The 27,886-nt window shown below is 37.0% G+C and overlaps 1 protein-coding gene across 50 annotated transcripts in view; it reads right to left on the reverse strand.

Annotated features, from left to right (window-relative positions):
- Positions 1-27,886, reverse strand: part of TTN (titin) — a 313,395-nt gene that overhangs the window by 254,826 nt on the left and 30,683 nt on the right. For 48 of the 50 annotated variants that reach the window (XM_039339406.1, XM_039339421.1, XM_039339417.1 and 45 more), the window contains 21 exons: positions 26,953-27,176; positions 26,684-26,848; positions 26,399-26,567; positions 23,821-25,511; positions 23,455-23,736; positions 20,981-21,247; positions 20,606-20,878; positions 19,433-19,696; positions 19,071-19,331; positions 16,871-17,131; positions 13,465-13,728; positions 12,908-13,168; positions 12,542-12,802; positions 11,901-12,161; positions 10,220-10,361; positions 8,758-8,923; positions 5,988-6,219; positions 4,991-5,275; positions 4,753-4,878; positions 3,589-3,777; positions 1,444-1,815 (listed from right to left, as the gene is read on the reverse strand). In XM_039339406.1, coding sequence (XP_039195340.1) covers positions 1,444-1,815; positions 3,589-3,777; positions 4,753-4,878; positions 4,991-5,275; positions 5,988-6,219; positions 8,758-8,923; positions 10,220-10,361; positions 11,901-12,161; positions 12,542-12,802; positions 12,908-13,168; positions 13,465-13,728; positions 16,871-17,131; positions 19,071-19,331; positions 19,433-19,696; positions 20,606-20,878; positions 20,981-21,247; positions 23,455-23,736; positions 23,821-25,511; positions 26,399-26,567; positions 26,684-26,848; positions 26,953-27,176 — 6,416 coding nt within the window. The remainder of the gene's footprint in view (positions 1-1,443; positions 1,816-3,588; positions 3,778-4,752; positions 4,879-4,990; positions 5,276-5,987; positions 6,220-8,757; positions 8,924-10,219; positions 10,362-11,900; positions 12,162-12,541; positions 12,803-12,907; positions 13,169-13,464; positions 13,729-16,870; positions 17,132-19,070; positions 19,332-19,432; positions 19,697-20,605; positions 20,879-20,980; positions 21,248-23,454; positions 23,737-23,820; positions 25,512-26,398; positions 26,568-26,683; positions 26,849-26,952; positions 27,177-27,886) is intronic. The other 2 variants (XM_039339428.1, XM_039339419.1) reach the window with 1 other exon arrangement.

The following is a 27,886-nucleotide window of genomic DNA, read 5'->3' on the forward strand; positions in this document are numbered from 1 at the left end:
ATAGTGTTGAAACTTGCTGCAAAGAGGCATGAAAGTAAGTTACATAGATTAAATAGGCATGCATATATTTTATGAATCAAGCCCTAAAGATAGAGGCTGGGTGGAAAGTGGGACTGAAAATTAAGACTAAATGAAATGCTAGTACTGAAGCCATAGGTGCTGAGCCATAATGAGGTTAAGTAACACAATGTTAAAAATCAGAATAACCACCTTCTACGGTTAGTATAGCAGTTGTCGTTACTTCTCCATAGTCGTTACGAATAGTACAGCTATATAATCCTTGATCTAGAAGTTGGATGTTAGCGATGACGAGGAACAGAACAGTTCCACTTTGTGACACTCTTATTCTTGTGGACTCTTGAAGCATTTCTCCATTGTGGGTCCATAAAATTACATTAAAGTTCTCGCTTTCAAAAGCACATATAAACTGAGCAGTGTCACCACATCTCACAGTGAGATCATGAAGCTTCAGAAGAATCTTTGGAGCAGTCTCTCTTTCTACTTGACTTGAGGTTTTACCTATTTTGGCACTTTCTGATTTCTGAGTTATGACTGTAGACTGGAGCATTCCTGCTTCTTCCCCAGCTGCAGCTTTCCCAGTTGAAGTTCCACCAAACACCTGCGCAAGCGTTTCTTTTGAAGGCTCTTGCATTGACTGAATTTCTTTTATACAAACTTGGCTTTCCTTCTTTGCAAAAGGGGAAGCAATGTAAAGTTCTGATTTGTCCTGGACAGATTTCCTTACATCTTTCCCAGAACTTTGCCTATCTAGGGCTTGCACTGTGTAATCAAGTAACAAAACATATGATTAATACTGAATTCCCTTTAAATTGCCCAGTTAAAAACAAAATTATATATCACAGTTGATGGGAACAAAACATGGCATCTTCTTTGGTATGGCTGGCATGCCAGGTGCATTCGTTAGGGCACTTTTGGTAGGAAGCATAATACATAAGAAACTCCAGCCACAAATGAATGATGAATGAAAAATGAAGGGTATTCATGCTCATAGGATGGACATTGGTCTCTTCTTTTCATTGCAACATTGTCCATGGCAATCTGAAGGTGGTTACGATCCCCAAGAGAACAACTGTCATCTCTCATTTGGTCCCCATGTTTTCCTTTTAAAACCGAGTAGAGCAAACCTCAGAGAATTTGACCAACTGCCAACACCTCCCTATCTTGAAATGTGCATCTATTTAGTTTTATAAATCAGGAGCTGACTCTGAAATATAGAGCTAGGAAGGCAAATGCTAGATAACCGTACACTTGAAGGAAGAGGAAAGAAGAGTGCTTTATTTGGTTACTGCTAGAATTTTACCTACATTAGTGATGGTGCATCTAAAGAAGTGTGAAGTGAGGAAAAGGGGGTCATTAGTCACAGTCTGGAACGTGTGGTTTATGCAAAAAACTGAATCCCTAGGAAGAAAAATGGGGCTTTACCTTCAGTGGTCACTGTAAGTGTAGCTGTACAAGTTGCATCTCCAACACTATTTCTGGCTTGGCAAGAGTACTGCCCAGCATGTTCTGAGAAAGCATCTACTATTATCAATATGGCCGTGCCGGTCGACTCATCAAAATGGAAAACTACATCTTTGGATGGCAACATTAGCTGCTGGTTATGAAACCAGAGGATCTCTGGGCTTGGCCTGGCAGAAACCCTGGCTTGGAATCTGACTGTTTCCCCGCTGCATACGCTACAGCTTGAAATGGGCTGGATAAAGACGGGCCTTTGGCCAATGGATTCCTTCTTAATGGAAACAGATGAAGAAACATGCCTTTGGGAATAGGAGGTACCTTCTTCAACCTTAAACCCTGAAAAGAAGCATGTCATCTTTTAATTGCTTACACCTACTCAGCATTCTCTTGTTCTACTCCCAGGCTTCCATTATACTCCTCCTTTCCCTGCTTACAATATTTATCATTGAAACACAAAACAAAAACTGGGATTCGATATGGGATCAAAGGTCTCAAGTCTCCCATCCGATTATTGCTTTTGACAAATACTCACATCTGATTGAGGAATGACTGTTTCCCCTAAATTCCTGTGGTTAAGGATGTGGTATAAACCTAGGAACGTTACCAATAGAATTCCTTCTTTGTCTTTTGAAACACACTGCAGTGCTAATGTACCTATTTATGCTCAAGTGGGCATTCCTTGTACTGTTTGTCTTACATAAATTGAATTTCATTCATATTAACAATGCCTAACTAGTCCAGGCAGCAACCAGGAGCAACATTAACTCAAAGTCAACATTGACTATATATACATATACATGACGGCAGGTCAGCATTGACCATATATAATCAACATTGACCGTATATAAGCACACATCACAGCCGTCCAATATTGACCATGGTGTATATATAGCCAACATTGTCTGTATACACACACACATCATGGCAGGTCAGCATTGAACATGTTGTATATATAATCAACACTGATCATACACACATCACATCACATTGTTCAACATTGGCCATGATATAATCAACATTGATTATATACAACTACATACATCATAGCAGGTCAACACCGATCATGATGTCTACATATTCAACATTGATTATATATACACATACAGTACATCATAGCATAAATCCAAAGATATCCAAAGTACCTTGGACATGCTTTGTGGGGTATCTGAACCAAATTCTCTGAACAGCCGATACTCCCATGCTCTATTTGGGAAGACTGAATTATGATCTTTCGAGAATGATTATATAACATTACTGAATTTACACTTTCTGAAATAAATTGAGGCTCTAATCTATCCACTATGTTCCATATTTCTCTATATACTGCACCACAGTTCTTGTCAGTTTACATGGGTCAAAATACATATTTTTACTCATATGCCCATTTTGAGAGGAAATACACACATTGAAACACATATTATGTACTATGTTTGGACAAGAATTTTTTAAAGTGCAGATTAATATGGAAATGTAACAAAATTACAGATGTAAACATGCAGACCAGAAAGAGGCCATTTTCTCATCCTCAGAAACACCTTTTAAAACTGATCTTAGATTAGCTTTTGCACACTAAGATGGCAAAAAAGAAAAACAATCCTATTGTCTTCCCTTTTCTTGTATTTGTAGTAGTGCAAAATTCTTGGTGTGATCATTTTGTACCCAGAAAAAGCATCTTTGGGCTGTTACTTTTGAACAACAGCACCCACGGGGTAAAGTAGTCTCAAAATTAAATGTGAAAAATAAAATGATGGACTAAAGATGGGAAGTCAGCATCTGGATTCTGCTTGCTTGCTTTCAGTTATGGAATTGGAAAAAAAATGGTCATGATAAAGAGGATCTTTAAAATGCTCTTTTTGGTCCAAGCTAAATGCTAATTGGAAACAGAATGGAAGAATGAAATGAATAGAACACTGAAACAATGTGAAGTGGGCAACGCTTATACCTTGCGGAGAACATGGATACTGTGGACATCAGACATGGGAATGATTATTTGGATTAGAACTAATGAAAATGAAAGACAATTACATGTAGGTTTATGAATGAGTATTAATACATTTAAATACATGCAAATTTATGCAAGACAGGTTCTGTATAGACAACACTTTGTACCTTCCAGCCTGAGAGTAGCTGTACTTGACACCTGGCCAACAGAATTGCTGGCAACAAAGGTGTAAATTCCTTCATCTTCTGGGTAAGCTTCTGCAATCTCCAGCTGGTATGTATCTTCAAACTGGGTCATCCTAAAGAAGCGGGATGGCTTGATTTCTTTGTCTTTGCTATACCACGATATTTTGAGGTCTGTTCCAGTGCAAATAAAATGTGAAAGAAAAGAAAATAACTTTGAGGGTTTTTTTGTGTGTCATTCTTAATACGGAAACTAATGAAAACACTGGGATCTTGTTATAGGTCAGAATTAAAATGGATATTGAATATTAAAACCCCATACTGAGATCTTCCCACTCTCTTACTGCCTTTGCATCGTTTTCCAACAAGTAGCTACCAATATATGGAACCATTTTACAGCAGACACAAGGCAATTTTAGTAGGAGCTATACTCAGAGCATCACGTAATAGTCCATTTCTACAACCCTCCAGATATACTGGGACAGCAATTCATTCAATTGCCAGTTTATGGATTTATGGAAGACTGGTGCAGACTAATTAAGCAAAGATGCAATTATCCTCATTCTCCATTACAACTAACATTTCAGTAGGCAGGATAAATGATCAAATGAACAACTATAAGATTTCTTCCCTGTTCCTCTTTAAATTGCTCTCAAAGCAGTTCCTTACTTCTTCCACTTTTATGATAAGAGACACATGACATTCATATCTCCTTTTAAAAAGTTGTTAATTTTTAGGACACAGGATTAGTTCTTTCCTGATAATTACTTTTGAACTTAAAAAGATTTGCTCCTGTTCTGACATGTGTACAACTTTTGTAACTAAGAAGGTACTGTAAGCAATCAGAGAGATGGCCCTGAGGGAAATAGGCAAGACCTATTAATATAAGTAAAGAGGGCCAAAAATTCTGTATGCTCTGGGAGACAAGAGAATGTTTGGAAGAGACTCAGGCAGGCTTTTAAATGGAATGACTGAGTTTTTTCATTGATTTTATAATGCTTTACATTACAGGGAAAATTTTAGTTAGCTGATTAGGTAGATAACAGACAGACAGACAGACAGACAGATAGATAAAATTATATCTGTATCATTTAGAAGAGCTTGATTTCAACTAAGTGTTTTGTCTTCAGATCAAAGAGTACAACTAACCTGTCCCAGTAACTCTGCACTGAAAGAAAGTGGATTGTCCCTCAGATGTAATAGCATCACGGAGCGGTGTAATAATGGTAGGCGGGTAAACTGGCACTTCTATGTCGGGAGAAACAACTTCTGGAACTAAAGAAAAAAAATTAAAAGTGATGATTAGCTTTCTACGGAAAAGCACACATAATACCAGATGGACAAGGCATTTCAAACAGCCTTGAGACAGAGAACTGCCAGAACTTGCCTTCCACTGAAAGGGATGCTGAAGAGGTGGCAATGCCATAGTCATTCTTTGCCTCAATTGTGTAGACGGCAGCATCTTCAGGGAAAGACTCAATCAGCAACAAGGTGTACTCTTGGGCATCATGAAGGAACTTTACTTTAAAGCCCGGAGAAAGAGGCTGCTCATCTTTGTACCAGAAAATCTTGGGCTGAGGCCTGCCTGACACAATAGCACAGAATCTGGCAGGTTTCCCAGACTCCACAGTGGCCGGTTGAAGCTCCTTTACAATCTTAGGTGGCTCAGGTGCTGAAAATCAAATGAGAAATCGTCATCCTCGTCATCTGATTTTTTCTAGCATGGTTCATTCTATTTTGATATTAATCTGAATTAATCTCAAGGCACCTGAGTTCAGCCACAAAGCTTCGCAGGCGGTCTTCAATAATATATGAACATAATTGTCAGTATCCCTTTAAGAGCCTGAGTATAAAAGGGAAAACTTTGCTGGAGTCTTTCTCTCTTGTCCATTCATCTGCTGTAATTGTTGTATATTGGAGTTTGCTGAATGACCACATGTATGTATCTTGTTTCTAGTGTATTTTGTGGATAGTGTGTGATAAACCACCATTTAATACAAACCACTGTTTACTGTATTTACTCCTCAGCGCAATAAGACTGTGCATGCTCTGACAATAATAAATACATGGATTGCACATCCATTGATTATTTGAGTTATCTGTTCTAGGCAATATACAAGTCTCTTAAATATAGAAAAAGATACATCAGGAAAAAAGGCTATGATAGAACATTTCCACTGCTGTGAAGATTTTCAGCAGGCAGGCAGATCAAAATGCAGGAATGTGATATGGAGAACATAGACACTAAAAAATATGAGAATTTTTCTGCTCAATTGAATAGAAGTAAAAAGTAGCCTAGAAAGAGATCTAGAGCAAGTAACTTGTTCACCTGGGGTACAGGGATTAAAACAAAATATTTATATCAAAATAAACCTCTGTCTTACCATTTACATAAAGAGTGATGGAACTCCTATTTTTTCCAGCTAAAAAGGTATATTCTCCAGCATCTGTATATCTCGTTTCTGTGATGATCATCTTATGGACACGTCTTTCCACCTCATAATGATATCTTTCCTCAATCTGAAAATTGATCTCAATCCCATCCTTGTACCAGTGAGCATCAATGTCATCTTCATTGACCTCAAACTCCACAACAGCTCGCTGCCTCTCAAGAACCTGTCAGTTAAACAGAAAGACGACAACTGTTTTGTGAATAGAAACTACGTAACTAGTATTTTTTAGTTCTCAAGTGGAAATGAAACTGATTTGCCCTTGGCATCACATAAGATAGATGTATTACTTTTTGAGCACTGAATTTATTAAAGACTTATGTATTTCAATATTATGTTTCATTCTCATTTTTCAAATTCTTTTTATAAATGGGGGCCTTCATCAGAGTGTTTCATGCAGTATATTTCCTGCATTGCAGAATATATCCTCAACTGATAATATTAGGTACATGTACAAAACTAGGATTCTAAAAATAAATTTCCTGGAAAAACGCAGCCAGAAAAAGGTCACTTTGATTGAGTGCTTCCAAGACACAATGTGCTGTGTGAAGAATCTTATCTTATTCAATTTTAATTCTAAAGAAATGTAAAAATGTTCTTTCCAACAAAGAAAAGATTAATTACTCTAAATTAAATCTATCTGTGCTGCTTGATATTTAAATATGGCAAGCAAAATTCAGAAAGACAAAAGGCAGATAAGACTTAAAAAATTACCCACATGATATACAATGAAATATGATAATCCTTTATTGAAACAATTGTGTAAAATTTCATACATATGTATGCGAATCTTACATCTATCATTTTTGCTGTTTTATTGGTTTCTTTTTTTTCTTTTACTATATTTTCCCTTTATGCTGTATTATTAAGTAACAGCAATTTAAAAAATAATAAAAAATCAATCCTGGCCATGTGCTAATCCAGGTAAGAGTCTGACACCTAATTAATTTATTAATCAAGCTAAGAACTTGCATTTTATTATTTCTTTTGCATGTTAAACTGAATTTCTAATTTCTTGCAGCCAAAACAATTAAAATATGTTGTATTTTTCCTATTTTCAAAATCATTTGCTCAAATACTTTCTAGCGGGTCAATAAAAACGCTCAAATGGAAGAAATGGTAGTATATGGGTTCAATTCAGCAAAATGTTGATTGCTTAAAAATCCTGACATAGTTTGAACAATGTTCCTGAGAATATGTGGCAACCTATCTTAAGAGCTCATAACTTTTTCAGGATTCTGACTAATCTGGAAAAGGATATTTGTAATATGATCTAGGGTTGATATGTGGAATGCAAGTTTTTCCAGCCTTGTCTGTGCCTTCTCCTTTAATTAATTACAATAAAATGAAGCCAAGACAATTGTCCTAGGATCATTGTAATCACATAAAGGATGTATTGTAGTCACATGATTACTTAGTTAAAATTCCCTTTCTGCATCCTTGATTCAAAATTTTATGGAAAACCAGTAACTGTAGAGGCTCTTCCTCCTTCAGACCTTCCCTTACAAATAAAATATAACCAAGACAAGTGATAAAAATGCTACAATGGTTCCACTCCCTCTGTGAATGTAACAATAATAGGACTTTAGTGTCTTTCAAGTTGTATTAAAATAATGAGTGGGGATTTAAGAAAAAATGATAAAATGCTCCTATCCAGGGCTGCTTCTGGATTGGAACAAAGCCTTGCAATAATGTTTAGAATATACATGGAATATTGTCTGAAGATTACAGAAGGGAAACAGATACCTTTGGGGGGGGGGTTTCCCATTCCACCTGATGTAACCATTTAGTGATGAAAGTAACTTTTCTATTTATGGTATATTCTAATCCTTCCAATCTCTACCATATCTGCAGCTACAAAAACCTAGAAATTGTAAGGTTCAAGTTAGCCAACTCTACTTCCACACCCCCACCCCCATTTTCTTCCTTCTGTCCATTTCAGCATTCCAGAATCCTTGGAAGTCATAGGTCATATGTTGTTACTGGACTATTTATGAGGACTTCCTTCCTTCCTTCCTTCCTTCCTTCCTTCCTTCCTTCCTTCCTTCCTTCCTTCCTTCCTTCCTTCCTTCCTTCCTTCCTCCCTCCCTCCCTCCCTCCCTCCCTGTTTTACAATACTGTTTAAACACTGGTGGGCTATCCAATTAGAATTTTTTGGTATGACATAGTTATGTATAGATACCTATGTTCCTTTTCCAACACTAATATGTAACATTGACACAATATCTGAAAACTAAAAGGATGTTCAAAATATACATCACTATTTTTTAAAGATAGTATACAGTATAAGATTTCCTCATTTGTTTCACTTTCCTTGTGAATGACAGCAACTGTTATCGCTGAAGAAACAAGATATTATTTCATTTAAAAGGCATCATGTTCATTATATATTAGCTACGCTCTCTCCTCTGGTTCTGCCAGTCCTTTGGCATGCATTTCAAAATAATAAAATATGAGATTTGGGGATGAGGCTCAGGCTAAATGGTCGGCTCCGAGCATCATCTCTTGTTACACTGAAGAAATCAAACATTCTCCACAATTGCTTGAATGCACTTTTAAGTTACACCTATATATTATTGCTGTATTGTAATCTGACTTTTTAATTGCCTTGTCACATATTGTGTTGTGTATTATTGCCTTGTCACATACTGTGTTGTATATTATTGTATCAATAATCCCTTTAATCAGACCTGAAATACTATACCTGAACATTTTTCTGGGGGCTTCTGATGCGAACATCACGTCCTTCCACCATCAAATTAGCATTGGACATATTTCCTCCAGCCACTACTGTGTACTTCCCTGAATCAGACATCTTTGTGGATGTAATCAGAAGACGATGAACAAACCGTTCCTGTTGAACTTTTACTCTAAAAGCAAATTCAGAAAAGGGAAAAAGAACTTTTAGAAAATTGTTTTTAAAATATTTTAGAAAAGTTGGGGTGGCTCCATAAATTTCTGAAGTTCATAGTCAAAAAGAGTCAAGAAATGGCAGACAATTGTTAGAGCTCTAGTTTATAGGACTATGCATGAAACTAATCATGAACAGAAACCACAAATCACAGATAGTCCATTTATTTATTGATCTATAACATCTGTATGACCTCCTGTATCACGAAAAGACACTCTTTAATCCTTAAATGATCTAGAACAGGAGTGTCAAACTGCCGGCCCGCTGGCTGAATGCATCATAGTGAAGCCGCGTCCGCTCCATTGCCATGATGTTGCATGTTTGACACTCCTGATCTAGAACAAGTAAATATATTAACATATTAATTTCCTAATGCAGGGGGTTACAACTTTCACAACAGACAGCTCTTGAGTGCCATTTTTTTTCTGACACTCTCACTTCAGAACTTCCCAAAATAAAATCACTGCAATTCCAGCAGGAATGGAAGAGAAAAGCAAAGGAAAACTAGTCTGAGGACTCAAATATGTTTAACACAAGATCTTTTTAAAGATCTGTAAGTGGGTATCAGATGCTCATTATAGATTTTAGTTAAAATTGTTAAAAAAATAATATCCCAATCTAATGAAGGATGATGTATAAGATCAGCTGGCTCATGGAAACTTTTTGTCTTTCTTATCCTGTGACAACTCTCAGCTTACAGCAAGGAATCACTTCACAGTTCCCTACCCAAAAGATTGCAATAAATCCACTCAGATGGTAGATAGCATTGCTAGATTAAGTTAGGTAAGCAAAAGGTAGCATATTTTGCATTAACCAAAATGTTTCGGATGTGTTGGTTTTTCTTACTAATAAATTAAATAACTACTGATCAACTGCATTTTGTGATACCCATAATCAGCTGCCTCAAACAGCTGGTTTATTTTTCTTAAATTCTAAAATTAGCTTGTACATGAGACAAAGACGAAGCTGCCCACACTTGGAGGAGAAAATTAGCAATCAAAATGCAGGGATGTTTCTGCACTGTCCCTAAAGTTCATGAAAGAAGAAGCAGGTTACAGCAATCAAAAATTAGGATTGATTTATTTTTTTTCTGAGAGCTGACATGTTACAAACTTGAAAATTAGCCAAAGAGTTAGGCAGATTGATCAAAACAAGATCTGAAACCTGATTCTAGACAGCTGCTGCATAGTTTTCATCAGTAGTTCACAAGCTGTGTGGCAATATAATAAAGTTGATGCAATTCTAAAGAAATTACCGGTCACCCAGCTGAAGTTCCTGTCCATCTTTCATCCACTGAACAGAAATGTCAGGTTCTGAGATTTCACATTCAAAAACAGCTCTTTTCTTCTCCACCACTTTAATATCTTTGATGTGTTTTCTAAATTCAATATGGCGGGCTAGAAAAAAGTTAATGCAAGCTGTTATCAATGGCTAATATGAGTCAAAAAGATTAATATTTATAAATTATATCTAATGTCATAGGAATCTTGCTTCTTTCTCCCCCTCCTCCCTTCAACGGCCTCTCTGTGACTAACCCATCTGTTCTGGAAAGTATCTATTACTCTAGATAGAACAAATGGGGTGACACCTAGAAGTTGCAGGTAGAAGTGGAATCTGTTCTATTGGTAGATGGAGGCAATTAAATATCACTTTATTTATGAAGTTACTACAGTTTCTTTTTGTTCTGCACAGCATCCTATTCTATTGACTTTACTTCCTTGTTTTTCTGCATTATTAATCATAGCAATTTACAATAATTTCTGGGCAGGAAGGAATGGATGACCCTTAATATTACATACAATTCTGAAAGCAGATGAGAATAATTTCAATAAAATCCAAATATATTTTTGGATTATATACAAATAGCTATTTCTAGTAACTGACTTCCAGTATAGGAAGTGCACTGTAATTGTGCATTTTGTCTGCATTTGGATATTCATATCTTAGCTTAATTAGCCAAGAGATGAACAAGCCTTTTTGCCTGTAGCCAGACTGTTCTGCAAGTTTGAACAAACCAGGAAGTCTCTCATTAACCACAGTTTTCTGTTTCAGCTTTTGATGATTGGATGGTGGAACGTAGGGCATCCCCATTCCATTACATTCAATAAGGAGGACAAAATGGAAGAGAGAGGAATTTGGAAGTGGGTGAATGGATACATTTTGGGGAGGTTCAGAGACAAAACTTAGGAAAGCTTTCAGCAGAGATACAATAATATATTTGGTACCACAGAATTCAAGTACAGATTACAGACCTGTTGCAGTATTAAGATAACCTGAATACAAGCTATTTTAACTTACATAATAAAAGTTATTTTTTTCTAGGATTAAATGTTAACAAAATGACCCAGAGTCCTATATTTCACCTATATCTGACATAGTCATATTATCTCAATGACATAAAAAAGAAGAAAAAATAGATTATATCAAGATTTAGTGGAGATAGGAAGACTGATAGATTCTGTGGCGATTTCCCACAGTTAATGTGATTTTACCATAATTTTCAAGAACAAAAAGATAAGAAAAAGCCATTCACAACTAAACCAAAAATTATGGTTTCCTAGCTATGGAATAAGACAGAATATTGTAGAATGGGCTGGATCGGGAAGTGATGATTTTGTGGTTTATGAAAACTATGGTGAATTTGATGCTGCCTGGTTTAGTTACAGCTGCCTGTGTTGGAAACAAGTTTCAGTTATAGCTTATCAATTCAATATATATATATATAGTTCATTGTTGACTAATGTTAGACCACCTATTGAGACATATCCAATATTATAGTTTCTGAAAGCTAATCTATGAGGAATCAGTGTGTGTTAGTTAAGGATCATATGTAGGCCTTCCTTAATGTAGCCTGAGTTCTGACTAGATTGCTTCCTTCCTGAACACATTTATATAAACAAGCCAAGAATTATAAAGTGTACAAAAAGAAGGAATACCTTCCACATATAAAGTTGCTGCCGATGTTGCTTGGCCAGCAACAAACGTGTATTCAGCAGTGTCTCCGAAATGGACATTCCTTATTGAGAGTGAATGTGTAAGTTTCTTCGTTCGGATCTGGCATCGGTCCGTGGACTTTATTTCCACCCCATTCTTCAACCATTTATATGTGATGCCTTCATAATTGACAGTGACTTCAAAGGTGATTGTATCTTTCTCTTCTGCATTGATGTCTTTCAGCATAGACGTAATCAGGACAGCTGTGGGAAAGAAATAATCAGTGAAAGATTGATTCAGTGTTCTTGAGCTAGATAACTGATTAGGATTAGTGGCTAATAATAACAACAGATATTTAGAATCTCAGCAATGTATAACTGGAGGAAAAATAACTAATTGTTCAAATCCTTCCCCCAAGGAAGGTTTATTTATTTGTTTGCTACATTTCATTCTTCAATTGTAGCATGATTGGAATGGCCACCAAGAAATGTAGGGACTCCCCATAGGTCCACTAAGCATGGTCAACCTTCAGATCAAAGGAAAGCAGCCCATTTCTGCTCAAGCTTTTATTCAAGATGCTTTGCTGGCCTGATCATCTTTGCTTCTACAAAATATCCTTCCCTCTTTCCAGTTGCAAACTTACGTTTGACAGTTAAGGTTGCGCTAACTTTGTCATTCCCACAGATGAAAGTATATTCCGCAGAATCTTCACTGCTGGTATTCACAATGTTGAGCTGATGGAGTTTCCCCTGAACAACGATTTTAAACTTCTCGCTCATTTCAATTTCCACTCCGTTTTTCAGCCACATAGAAGGTACATTGAAATGAGACACCTCGCACTCAAAAGAGGCAGTTTTAGTCTCTGGAACTTCAATATTTTTCATGGTCTTTGTAATGTGCACCGCTGTGGAAGGTAATTTTAAAAAGTAAAGTGAGACAAAGGTCTTCAAGTGTGACAATGTTAATGGCACTTAAAATCTATTTTAGGCAGAAGCTTAAAAAAACTTACTTTCCACAAAAAGCTTAGCTTTGCACTCAAGTTGCCCCACAATTGCTGTGTATTCTCCAGCATCAGCAGGAGATATATTTTGCAGGGTCAGTTTATGAACCTTTCTTTGAGAACTCAGTCTGCATTTGTCACTTGGTTTGAGCTCGACGTTTTTGTGGAACCATTTCACAGGCATAGCATCGTGAGAAACGCTCACTTCAAAGGAAATAACAGCGTTCTCCAGAGCAGTCACATCCTTTGGTTTTTTAATGATTTTAACAGCTAAAGGAAAAAAAAAGCAAACATTTAGTCATGATACTTGACTTTAATTCCAACCAAGATATTGGCATTAGAAAAGGGACAAGTAATAAGTGGCTTTTCAGTGTTGAAATTGAGGTGGTTGAAAGAGGCACCACTGGCCATAAAATGCACATGTGCCATTACAGTTATCTCTTTTTCTGAGAAGTAAGAGAGTGTGAATGAATACTATATACATATTAAGAGCAATTATGCTTCTTGTCCTTTGACAACCGGTATTAATGTCATCAAATTTACTCCCGTCTACTTGATTGACTTACTTTCAACGTGGAGTCTTGCATTTGCTCCTATTCTTCCCAGTTTAAAACCATAAACTGATTCATCGGCTACAGCACAGTTCTTCACTTTCAGCGTATAGATGGTTCCCTCCACTTTGATTTCATATTTGTCACTGGGATGTAGCTCAACACCATTTTTAATCCACTGTACACCTTTCACATCTGGGTGAGTAAGTTCTATTAAAAATACTGCATCTTGTGTTTCTGTCACAGTCAGGTTCTTTAGTGTCTTTTTGATCTTGACAGCTATTTAAAAAGAAGAGACACAGAATTATAAAATGAATATCTAATGCAAATCTAATATTGTACCCAGACTTTATAATATAATGTGAAAAATAAGTGAGGAGCTGGTGATTCTCAGGACAGAAATGTCAATTGTATGAACAATCATACAATGTGGGAAAGGCCTGAAGAAGACAAAATGAGCTTAGCTTTCTGTGGGCATAAGAAGGGAACTGCATATTCCCATTGATAAGGGACAATCAACCACTTAATACGTCTTTATAATAAAGATTCTTATCTGGCTTCCGGTTCTGCGCAGCTAGCACACCAGCCAAGGGATCGATCCGATCCGATTCCTACGGCTGATTTCTCTCTGTTTGGGGACCTTAAATGGACCCAAAGCCATCCTGGAGAGGTGGCAAGGAAGGAGGGAAACTCCGCTGATCCTGGGGAGACAGTGGTCAATCAGGATGTCTGGGGAAAACCCTCCAAAAACCAACAGAAGAAAGGCTAACATCATTCGTGAGTCTAACCAAAGTTTAAAAAAGTACTAAACTAAGCATGATTGTAAACAGTGTGATTGAACTGGGTAAGAATATTGATTTTCTCTCTTCTACCTACTGATTTCCTGAGAAAAAAAAGAAAAAAACCCAGAAGTAAAAAATCCTCCAAAAGTGAGGGGGGTTGTCTTTGTTCCACCCTCCTCTAAACAGAAACAGTGAATTAAGTTTAGGGGGGGGGGGATTGAAAGATGGACTGATGTTGACATCTAGTGGTGGATGAAAATACTACCCTAAATATACAGCAAAGAAAGAGAAGCTTGTTGTTGTGACCTTCAGAGTGTTGATTAAACAAAGAGCAGCTGGGCTATCTGCAAAGTGCGAACTACAAAACTTAGAAAAAATTGATCTTCCTGGATTATAAATATTTTTATAAATTGCAACTTTAAAGTGATTGGCAGAGAAAGGACTTTTGATCATTATGGAGCATTAGAGAGCTGCAGAAATACCTACCAAGAAGAAATGTTTGTTCTGTTACAACAAATGCAAATGATATTAACTTCAAACCATAAGGAAATTAAAAATGAATTTGAAAATTTAAATGAATGCATTTTCAATTTAACATCACAACAATCAAATGATCAGAAAACAAAAAAAGAGAGAGATCATATAAAGCAGACAACTGAATATAAGCTAGTGGAGACTCAAGTGGAGAAGGACTTACAAGAAACATTGAAAAAAATAACTCTAAGATCACAAAGTACATTTGAGGATAAGGAAAAATATTTGACAAAATGGATTGCTGAGCCATTGAGACTACCACAAGAAATGGGGAGACAAAGGATGATGAGAGAAATCTTCAATGAATATGAAGGGGCAAAAACTTTTTACAAAGACATGATGCTTGATTTGCCTACTATATCCACAACAACATTTACAAGATTATGGAAAGACTCTTTGATGCAACAGAATATATTGATTGGGATAAATGCTTGACAAAAGAAGAAGGCTAAAGTGAGAATTGAGGAATTAGATGATGAGGTGTATCAGAGGGAATATTTAAAAATTAAATACTTGTTTGAATATGGATAAAGAAATTGAAAGATTTTAGTTTAAGAGGGATGAACTCTCTAAATAAGACAGTATATTTTTTACTTTTTTTCTTTTGTTTTTCGATATGAGAACTATAAAAATGTGTGGATGATTAACATAAAGGAAATGTTTTAAATATTTAAATGTAATTGATTTTAAGAAAATTCCAATGGATAACTGAAAATGGGAAAAATGTTTTGAATAGAGTTAAAAGATTAGATGATTGGATTTATTAAATGGAACATTTAAAGATTAAACATAGGTTTGATTATGGGTAAAAAGAACAGAAAGAATTTGGAAATAAGTGTATACTAATTCAAGAGGGATACGTATTTTAAATAGTATATTATTTTCTTTTTTTCTTCTCCTTTTTTCTTTTTTTCTTTTTTTCTTTTTCTTTTTCTCTCTCATGTCTTTTCTTTTTCTATGTCTTTCTTTTGTGTCTTTTTCTTATTTTTTAAGATATGAAAATAAATTTAAATACTTTAAGGTAATTAATTCTGGGAAAATTTTAACCAGTAGAAATGTTTTGCACATTGTAGGGAAAATAAATTTAAATAAGAATTGTAAACAGGATTTGTGACGAGGCAACCAAGATTATTAGATAGAAAAGAAGCATGATATTGATGAGATTATTATTGGTAGAAATCTTAGAAAAATCTTTATATTTAATTGTTATCTATTAAATTAATAAGAATTGTATTGATTTAGGTTGCAAAGAGAATATTATTGGAAGAAGAGAAAATCAAGCAAAGTTATAATGTGAATTTTGGAATATAGAAATTAACCGTTAGTGGTTACTTTGCAAATATAAACCCAGACAACACGCTGTTTATCAAATATCAAGATGTTTATATTTAAAAAATCAATAAAATTATATTTTTTAAAAGATTCTTATCTAATCGTGTTTTCCCAAGTGTCTGAGAGAATTTAGCTAAATCCAAGTCTAGCAGTCTAATTAAACTATGCATAATTGGGGGTCTAAGATGTATAGCTAAAGCTTAGCCCATGAGAGGCTATGAGGTAAAAAGGGAGCAACAGCTTTCCCTCACTTGCTCATAGAAACTGCTCTGCTCAGTTTTTGGTGATTATCTCCTTCCTTCTCATTCTTTCCCTCACACGGGCTATTTCATTCTGAACGGACTTTTAGAAGAGAATTTGAGTGGGCCTTAGGGAGATTGGAATAGGGTGGTCACTTTTTACTACCCCCACCAAACCCCCACTCAACATTTCTTAAAATCCATTTTGTGTTACACTCTTATTCTTCTTTCTATGCAGTGAATGAAACTTATATCTCATACTTCTTTGTCTAATACTGCCTTTTATCTGCTTCACAATGGAATATTTGAAAAATCCCATTCCACTTAGGAACTAAAGATGGAACTAACAATGTTAGATTTTGACTTTAAAAATACCTAATATACCTATACATATCCACTCCAAAATAAATCCACTGTGTCCAGAGATATATATCTTTTTACAACCACAGTCTCAAATTCCAGAAAAAAAAAATCAAGAATCAAATAAGTCTACAAATACATGATATCTGAGATGACATTTCCTTAATTACTTACTTTCAACCTTCAGCTTAGCTGATGTTTTTGAAGATGCCACTCGGAAGGTATATTCCCCAACATCATCCAATTTGCTGATTGGGATAATAAGTCTCCGCTTCAACCCATCAGATTCACTTTTGCAACGATCTGTCATAGTAAGTGGCTTTCCATCTTTTAGCCATTGGCCTACAGATTCAGGATTGGCTACTTCACATTCAAAAACAGCTTTCTGGGATTCAGCTACTGTGAGATCAGTAAGGGGCTTTGAAATGGCACCACCTGTGAAAGAAAAGCAAAAGGAAACAGTTTATCTGCAGAATAGGTTTTCAATTTAACTCCACTTTCATTTTATTTTTATTTATTAATTTGATTTTTATAGCCCCCCATCTCAGCAAACGACTCTGTGCAGTTGACAATTCAGAAACATATACTACAATTAAAATCTTAAAAACATTTTAAAACAATAAAAACAGTAAAAACCGTTAAAACACAAAAGCCATTAAAACATCTAGTTTGAGTACATGCAAGCAAGACATCTGTCCTGTTAACAAGACAGCCAGGGAGGCCTTGGAGCATGTAGTGCACCAAACTCAGGAGCATAGCCAGCTCTTTAAACAATACAGAAGGCTAACAGGGTTGAGGCCATTCTAATCTCCGAAGGGAAGATGTTCCACAGAGCAGGGGCTGCTATGGGAAAAGCTTCTAGCCCCTGTCAGTTGACATTATTTGGATGATGGGATTTGCAACATGGCCATCCTATTTGATCTAAGTGGATGGGCAGAAACTCTTCAAAAAAGACGATCCCTCAGGTACCCTCCCAAGGAAACTCTTTTTCCTGTGGTAATTCCTATCTATAAAAGCAGTAACATTCTGTTACTATACTTGAGCCTAAACCTACTCTTAGATATAGCTGCCTTCTCAGATGTCTGATACGAAATGGCAAAAAACTTAATTTTCAGTTTTATTGCTTGAGAAGATTTTTCTATCTAGGCGCTAAAATTACTTAGGTGACCTTAGATACTGTGTGGCGCTATCATTGCTGGAATGCATAGGGCTGGCTCTATTCGTAAATAGAAATGGCCTTCTAAGATGTACTCCACAGCTCTGCAACATATTCTGTAACTGACCTGTGGAAAGGTGGTCATAAAGAAGGAAAATGAAATGTTAATGGAACCGCACTACACTTGGCTGGATTTGGAGAGGTGCACAATCAGCAGCTTTCAAAGGCCTTGGATACTGCCCCTAAAGACCTGCAAAAGTTTTTCTAGACTTGCAGTGTTTAATGTGTAAACTGGATTATTAAATTTAATATTATTAAATGGGTGGTTGGCAAGTAATCCTATTGCTGATATTTCATTTTACTTAAAAATAATATTAACCTAAAGGGATCATTTTTGGTTTGGGTATTCATGTTGCAATATAGCCATGCACACCACTCAAAAGTAGGGTGCAACTATGATAGCCACGTAATGATTTCCTCCCCAATGTTCCCAGGGGACATGCTAGAAAACGAAAACTAAGTAAAAAAAAAAAAGGGGGGGGGAAGTGATATATTCAGACATTGAAAATTAAAAGTCATATTAAAAGCTATTGTCCTATATTACCTACCTACAATTGTCCAAAAGGTACCTGGCTCTTTCAGTGAATTTGGAAGGTTCTGGAAGATTGCTTCCATTAGGAATGTTAAGGAATATTCTGACATTTTGCCCCCTAAATTCACTCTGAATTTTTGTATTACAAATTTCAACTTGTAACAATGAAATGAATTGCAAGTGCCTTAACAAATGATTGGGCATGTTGTAAACCTCCCAGAGTCGCTTTAAAGTGAGATGGGCATCAAACAAATTTGATAGATAGATAGATAGATAGATAGATAGATAGATAGATAGATAGATAGATAGAAAGAAAGAAAGAAATAGATGATAGACAGGCTGATACAGTAGATAGAAACAGATAGATAGATAAAATTTAAAAAGAGAATCAAAAGATTCTATGCATGAGGGTGGAGGTTCATTCTCTGAGCTTGTGGGCTACTTTCCGGATGTTTCATTACCAGGCTAGGTAACATCTTCAGTGAAATTCCCCTGAAAATGTTACCTAGCCTGGTAAAAAAATGTTCTGGAAATCAATCCAGAAGCTCAGAGAATGAACCTTCACCTTCATCCTATGCCTGAGCTATAGATATTCACCACTATCACAAACATTCCATGCAACTAACCTGCTACCACCAGTGTCCCAGAGGTCTTCTTTTCTCCAGCGTAAAATGTGTATTCTCCTTCATCATCTTTCATCATGTTGATTACTGTCAGCTTATATATTGTGCCATGTGCCTCTATCTTGTACTTGGGGCTGGCTTTGATTTCTTGGTCCTTAAAATGCCACAGCACATCAATTCCAGCATGGGACAGCTCAACTTCAAAGGTGACATTCTGTGTTTCAGTACAGGTGATATCATGAAGACCTTTAATAATCTTAATTTCTGTTTAAAATAAATAAATAGATAAGGGAGTTAACAGTATTGAATTCCTATTATCGCATCTTTGCAGGAGCAGAATGGCTGCATGTTCAAAGAATACCTACTTTCAATTATGAGATTACAGCTGGTTTCAACTTTGCCAACAGCTAATTTGCACTGTCCTTCATCTGATGCATATGTCCTGGTAAAGACAAGTCGTTGCTTCATGCCCTTGGAGACTGCTTGTACACGGTCATCGGGCTTTATTTGTTCATCATTTATATACCATTTGGAGGAAGATACATCAGGGACTGAAATTTTGCTCTCAAGGATGGCTTTTGTGCCTTCAATAGCATGGACATCTTTCAGAGGAACAATTATCTCCACACCTGCAAATAGCATAAGATAGCCATCATAAAAGGGTTACATTTCAAGCATTCCAGATTTAAGATACTTCCTCAGGGTCATATTAATATGTTTTCTTCTTGCTCTTTAGTTGGGAGGAAAATATATTGTTATAAACTGCCCCCACAGTCTATCTTTACAGTGCCTCATCAGCGGAACTGAGAGATCTATAGTTTCATAAAACAAACTCATAGATGTGTCTTCTGGAGGTAATTTGTATACTGTAATCCAGGCAATTTTCAGGTGGCATCATCTATGAAAATGGGAAACAGAAGATTGATGTACCTATGCTACCCTCCCAGCCCTACCTCTGCAAAATTCTGCCTGAGGGACTGGAGTAGCTGATTAGTCTCAGTGCAATTGTGTTTCTAGATCATTATTTCTTATCCTCCCCTGAAAGTAATTTCTCTCCCAAATCAGTTTTGATTAAGCTAAAAAAACAGAACAAAAAAACCCTCTTCTCTCTCTTATCTCTTCTATCTCCTACCCCCCTCCCATTCCACATTTGTTTTTCTGGGGGCAAGTGTCCACATCTTATATATTTCCTTTATAATTTCTCCAGCATGGATGTCTATGAATATACAAGCAAACAAGATATACAAACACCAAACACCAAGGTTCCCTAGATTGTCTTTATGGGAAGTTTCACGTGGGACAATTCTTGGCGGCAGATTGGGTATGAGGTGAAAGTGATGCCATGAGAACATATCTCATAAAAAATTAATAAAATACCTCCATGCTGCAGCAACAAGAAAATATACCTTGACTTAGGTTTCTTTCCTTTTTCCCCTAATTTCCTTTGATCTCTGTTATTTAGTACTCATTAATTCATTTTTGTCTCAATATTGCCTAGGATATGGTTACAAGATTCCCAAGGAAACTTTCAAACTTACTAGAGACAGATACGTGGCCAGATGTTTCAAGAAGCAGACTAGGGATGTTAAAGGAGTATGATCCTCTGTCTTCTTTGGTTGCGTCTTCAACTAGGAGCATATGGGATTGCTTATCTATGACAATGTGGATACGATCACTTGGTTGAATTTCAACGCCATCCTTCATCCAGACGCCTTCAACATTTTCCTGGGAGAGCTTCACTTCATGTTGTATAATATCACCTTCGCAGACTTTCTGATCAGATAGACCTTGAAGGATATTCACAGGTCGTGCTAAGATATATATATATATAAAAATGACACAGTTATTCATGATGAGAAATGGTGAGTATAAAATATTCATAAGTCAGGATCAGTTGTTGTGGATGGACTTACGTTTCATCTTCAGTTTACAGGAGGTCTTTTTCCCTTCTGCCACAAAGCTATACTCTCCTTGGTCTTCTTTAGCAACATCTTTAATGGTAAGGATCTGACGACCCCGGCGTGAAGCTATTACATATTTATTATTGGGTACCAGCTCAATGCCGTTATGATACCACTTTCCTTCCATATCTTCAGGGGAAATTTCACATTCTAGTTCCCCTGAGAAGGATTCTGGAACTTCGATATCCTCCAATTCTTTTATAAATTCAACCACAGCACCTGCATCCAAATATAGACATTTCAGTTAATATTATGAAAATTCCCCAGCTGGATTAAACATTTGCTCCACTTTAAAGTGTTTTCAATAACTAACAAAGAAAGCAGATAACGTTAGATGGTATAATACATGTCAGAATAAAACCATTTCTAGCAACATTTTGTTTTATCTGAAAACCATCTTAATTTACACATAATTTTCATTAAAAAGCCTTTTGTTTCACAATTGTTTTTTATATAAAATGTTATTGATTTTCTAATATTTGCAAATCATAAGTGCTTAATAAACAACATGTTGTCTGGGTTCATTTTTTACTTAACAATACATAATAAAATTATTCTGTATCTTCCTTTTCTTTGTTCTTCAATATCACTCTTAATTTCTGCACATTCTGGCATTTTCTTAATCCTCTCTTCTTCAAGTGATGTTTCTTCACTTTTCAAACACTAAACAAATACAATTCTTTCTACTATTAATACATATAACTTACATACCACATTAAATATATATTCCTTCTTCATCATATTTTTCTAATATTGTATCTACTAACATTGCTTCTAAATTATATCTTTTCTATCCAATTCATAACTCAATTTTATTTGCAATTACAGTCCCCTTATTAGACTAATACCCCGTTTCCCCAGCCCTTGTTTCCATTTTGTTTTCCCTTCAGTGTTCAAAATATCTTTATACATTACGATTTTCTCAACAGTGGTTACACTGAGGTGAGTAAAAGCTTCCCTTATTAAAAACCATCCTGGTATTTTCATGTTTTCCATCACATAAAAAAATACATCATTTGTTACTCATATTTAGCATGTTGTAAAAGGAACCAAAGAAAACTTGTTTGAACATCCCATTTATCACCATTCAGGATACATGCAAAAGTATAAACTTTTTTTAGTGAGGACACAGTCATATGGTGTACTTTTTTAAAACTATGGTCCTGGGTCTTATGCACAATTTCAAAATGTGCATCTGATTACTTTGTTAAATATCTAGATTTCAAGGGCCTCTGCAAAACTTTCAAGGCTGGAACTATTGTATCTGCAGCACTGACTGCTATAGCCAGAGGTGATTTATCCAAGGAGAACCTGCCAGTAGAAGCTGCAAGGGACCCAATTCCATGATGTGAGGGGGAATGATGCCAAAGCATTGCCTTTTTTATCATGGATTCAGTGATGTGAAACAGCCTTCTGCTAGAAGCTAGACTGGACCTTCAGAGATGGCCTGTTTGGTTTTTTGTTTTTTGTTTACTTTTTATTAAGTTGTGTTTTATTAAGATGTTATTGGGAGTGTGATTTATTTATTTTTAATTGTGGATGCTTTTTGTAAATTGCATTGTAAGCCATCCTGAATCCGGATGACTAACAACAACAATAGAAGACAAACCGATTCCATCACACAATAATCATTGCATCATCATCATATTACAGGAAGTTACAACTGGTCACTTAGTGAGTTGAGTTACGACTGTTCACTTAGTGACTGTTTGAAGTTGAGGCTTACCTGGGAAAAGGGAGTTATGAACTGGTTCAGAAATTCTGCCAGGTGGGCTACACCCCGTGGTCATATGACTCTACTTCAGGACCTCTGCAATACATCTGCATTAGTGGCTGTTTGCAGAATCCTGTGGTCATGTGACCATGTTTTTTAACAGTTTTACCCAAAATCAGAAGTTATTTTCAGCAAAAAACACTCTTTAGTGAACAATAGGTTCTAATAAAGGAGAATATTTGTAACTCAGGGTTGACATGAGCGGGTCCTTGGTACTCTCTTAGTTTGCTTGTTTTCTTGCAGATGTTTCATTACCCAACTAGGTAACATCACTGATGATGTAACCTAGTTTGGGTAATGAAACATCTGCAAGAAAACAAGCAAGCTCAGAGAACAATAGGTTAACTTAAAGACTATGGTTTTCATTTAAATTATCGCCGCATTCATTTGTTTGTTTAACAATTGCCTCAAAAAAGGTCATAAAATTGGGTCATGTGATTGAACTATTTTACAACTTTCATGACATCAAACATAATGGGCAGGCTTCATTATAGTCAAGGACTACCTGTATTATGTTCAACAATGACTGGCTATTCAGAGAAGCTCAGAATGATACATAGAAAAGCTCCCATTGAACAGCACAGCTGATGTTTCATTTCTATACAAAGAGATATTGAGAAAAAGTATACGTTAAAACAGTTTCTCTCCTCACCTTCTACAATTAGTTTAGCTGTTGTTTTTACAGATTCATCTTCTACAAGGGCACAGCTGTAGTCGTCTTCATCAAACTTGTCGATCATTAGTATAGAAAGGAAATGACCCTTCCTATCAGAATGTGTTCGGTATTTGTCTCCAGAACATATCTCCATCCCATCCTTGTACCATTGCACTTTAACAAAGGGCTCAGACGTTTCACATTCAAAGGTTGCCATTGAATCTTTCTCCTTAGCAGTGACATCTTGTAACTCCTGGATGAATGTTATATGCTGTTTGGCTGCCAAAACAACAGAAAGATATTGAAGAGGGTGGAAAGTTTGAGCATAATGACATGAAACAGAAACAGAGGTGTATACCTTACCTTGTACTAATAAGAAAGCATGACTGGAGGTTTCACCAGCTACGTTCACAGCTTTCACCATTATGCTGGCAGAATCTTCTGCTGTTACATCTCTGATGACCAACTCACAAACGTTATCTTCTGGCCAGTACCAATAGATGCGATCTGACCTTTCAATCTGCACACCATTTTTGAACCACTGGCATTCTGGATCTGGTTTGCCTACCACTCGAACACGGAACTGGGCATCCCTTCCTTCACTAATCGTCTGGCTTTGTATGCGCTCAAATATCTTGGGAGCCTCCATGCTTGGACTAAGTTGAACTTTCTCTGGCTTGATGGTTGGAATAGTGATTTTGCCCTCAGCTTCTAGGGCTTTCTTTTCTTCTTCTGTTAACTCCTTGGTCCAATGAAGAAGTTCTTCTTTTGTCTTCTTAAGCAACTCTTCGTATGATTCATCCTTCTTACGAGACTTAAGCTCCACAGCAGTGATAGCCTCATAGTAGCCCTCCTCAGTTCTACGCTTGAATTTACTGCGGAGTTCTTCAGATTCTTCAGATATTTTCTCATGGCTGACCTTTTCTGCCTTTTTGAGTTTCACCACTTCTTTGGTAGTTGCCTCAACTGGTTTGTCAATCTTTTGGACTTCAAACAAAAGTTTGCCAGGCTCTGTTGTTGGAGCTTCATGCCTAGACTCAGGTGCTCGACGAAGTACTGATCTAAAATCTTCCCTCTGTTGGATTTCAATCTTCACTGAATGTTCAACTGAACCTTCAGGGTTTTCTGCAGATATTTTCACTTCACCTGTATCGTATGTTTTGCAGTCAACAATGTCCAGGTAGTAGATTCCATCATAGCGAAGTCTGAATCTTTTACTTTTACGAACAAGTTGTCCGTTGAGGTACCAATTGACTTTGGGTTGTGGGTAACCAGTCACCCTACAGCGGAATCGTGCAATTTCACCTTCAAGGACTCTTGCAGGTTCAGGAAACAAAACTATTTCTGGCTTTTGTTTCACTTTTTGATCTTCTACAATGCCAGTAATGGCCCCTTCATGTGCCATTCTTTCTAACTCTTCAATGCGCTGAAGTCCCTTCCTGCCTTCTGGCAGCTGAGATTCTTCAACCAGGCTTTTCTCGTCTTTAACGATGAGAGTTGCTGACGTATGGTCTGTGCCGTATTTATTCGTAGCTCTGCAAGTAATCACACCACTGTCTCTAGGATAGGAAACATCATAGTCAAGACTGCAATATCCAAATTCATTAATCATCCGAAGTCTGTTGGCTGCCTCCAAAGGCTTGCCATCATGTAGCCACTCTACTCTCATGGTTGGATCACCAATAGGTGTGAGTCTACAGTCAAAATGGGCTGGCCCGAAGCGTTTGAGCCTTAAGGAAGTGAGCTTTTTCTTGAAAAATGGCTTCTGTTGTTTTTCTTTATCGTAAAGGTCTCCTTCCTCCCATTGTTCTTGACCATATCGCAAATGGAGAGGTTCTAATTCTGGTGCTGCAATTTCTTTCGCTCTGTATGTCCCTCTGGGGATGATTAGCCTTCTTTCTGGTCCGGGCTCAGCAAACTCAACTTCCACATTCACTTTACATCGTGTAGTGTCACGTCCGGCTTTATTAATGGCAGTAGCAGTATACCATGCAGCATCATGTCTGACAGTGGACTCAATCTTCAAGGCAGCTTCGCCTTTTGTTCCCTCAATTCTGAAAATCAGAACAGGGAGAGTAAGTACATGATTTTAACAGAACTTTTCAACCAATTGAATTGTTTATGAATGATGTTCATGAATGGGACATATAGCACCCTTCTGTCTTCAAGCATTTGGGGAGTACAGAATTTAGAACAATGTAGGTAGTCCTCAACTTAAAACTGCAACTGGGACCAGTATTTCTGTCACTAAGTGATGCAGTCATAAAGCAGGGTATGCGAGGGTGCATGAGAGGCACTGTACAGGTTGGGGAAGGTGTGCAGGGATATGCATAGGTGCCATATGGGTCAGGTAGTGCACAACTGGCCTGTGAAGCACGAATAGTGGTTAGGAAGAGTGTGAATGTGGAAGAGACTTATCCCAGTGATTTATGATGTTCCTTGACAGCTTCTCCTTTGACTTTCTGGAGAAGCTGGCATGGAAGATTGCAAATGGCAGCCATGGGGCATGTAGCAACTAATCATAAATGTCATCAGGTTGCCATGCAACGGGGCTTCTGGGATTCCAAAACTCCAAAAACTGGTGATAACCACTATTCATTCAATGCCATTGTAACCTTGAATGGTTTCTGAATGAATGGCCGTAAGCCGAGGACTACCTTTATGCTTGCTGGGTTGATAAAAAGAGCTGTAGACACAGCATAATTAGATTATATCAAGTTGAGAAAGCTGTTCAAAATATCACCGAATTCTGAATAAATCACTTAGCCAGAAGGAGATATAGGATATTATTACTTTAGTCTTCTTGAAAAATATTCTGAGCACCCTTTAATTTTCTCACTGCTAATTTTCTGCAATGGTTGGGAGTATGCATGATGTGAGCACACAGCTTTGACTGCATTACAAGTGGAACACTTCTATTCATTCTATTTATAAGGCTTACTTTATATTGGGATATTTATGAGGTACAATGATGTCACTGTTCTTTAGCCACACAATGTCAGGATTAGGGTTTCCCTGGGCTTTCACATTCATTTCCAGTTTATCTCCTTCCTTGACACTAGTATTCTTCAGTTTTTCTATGAACAGCGGTCTTATCAAATGTTCCTTAGCTATGATAGACAAAAAAAAGCAAAAAAAAATACACCAAGTTGTCAGAGGAATACAGTCAGGTACAAAATTATAACCAGAAACATCTACCCATCCCCTAAGTTAATAGACAAAATACCTTCCACTGTCAAGGTCATTGAAATGGATGCTTTTCCTGCTCTGTTTTGAGCAATTACAACCCATTCCCCTGAATCAGAAGGCATTGCTGGAACAATAATCATGGACTGTGTGCCATCTTCCTTAATCACAATTTTGTGGGTATAATCATTAAGAACTTGCTGACCTGTGGATACAAATACAGGTATTGTTTCAGACTGAGCATTAACTTCCTTTAAGTGAATCTTGAGTTTTACAGAAGATGACATGATAAGTAGAAAGCTTTCATACCGTTGTGAAACCAGTATGTCTCTGGCATTGGTCGACCCACAACTTTGAGGTCAAATCTTGCTGTCTGTCCCTCTGCACATTTAAATGAAGTTGGCTTCAGCACAAATACTGGCTTGTACAATCTTTCCAGCTGTCCTTCATCTGTCTCATCCAGCCTGCGTGCAGGAGAGCGTGAAGGTGAACTACGCGCAGGAGAACGGCTTGGGGATCGAGGAGAAAGAGATCTGAAAAGGTAATATGTTAACATGTACAGTTACCTGTATCAGGTCATAACAGAATAACAGAGTTGGAAGGGACCTTGGAGGTGTTCTAGTCCAACCCCATGCTCAGGCAGGAAACCCTATAACCATTTCAGACAAATGGCTGTCCAGTCTCTTCTTAAAAACCTCCAGTACTGGAACACTCACAACTTCTGGAGGCAGGTTGTTCCACTGATTAATTGTTCTAACTGTCAGGAAATTTCTCCTTAGTTCTAGATTGCTTCTCTCCTTGATTAGTTTCCATCCATTGCTTCTTGTCCTGCCTTCAGGTGCTTTGGAGAATAGTTTGACTCTCTATTCTTTATGACAACCCCTGAGATATTGGAACACTACTATCATGTCACCCCTAGTTCTTCTTTTCATTAAACTAGACATAACCAATTCCAGCAACTGTTCTTTATATGTTTTAGCCTCCAGTCCCCTAATCATCTTTGTTGCTCTTCTCTGCACTCTTTCTAGAGCAGTGGTTCTCAACCTTTTTAATGCTGCGACCCCCAACCGGTTGTAAGTCGAGGACTACTCAACCGGTCGTAAGTCAAGGACTACTCAACCGGTCGTAAGTCGAGGACTACTCAACCGGTCGTAAGTCGAGGACTACTCAACCGGTCGTAAGTCGAGGACTACTCAACTGGTGCAGCACCGTTTGCAGAATGGGCCTTTTGGCGGGCTCAGCA

This window comes from Crotalus tigris, unplaced genomic scaffold (genome assembly GCF_016545835.1).
Source record: "Crotalus tigris isolate CLP2741 ecotype Arizona unplaced genomic scaffold, ASM1654583v1 scf7180000017733.2605024, whole genome shotgun sequence".
NCBI lineage: Eukaryota > Metazoa > Chordata > Lepidosauria > Squamata > Viperidae > Crotalus > Crotalus tigris.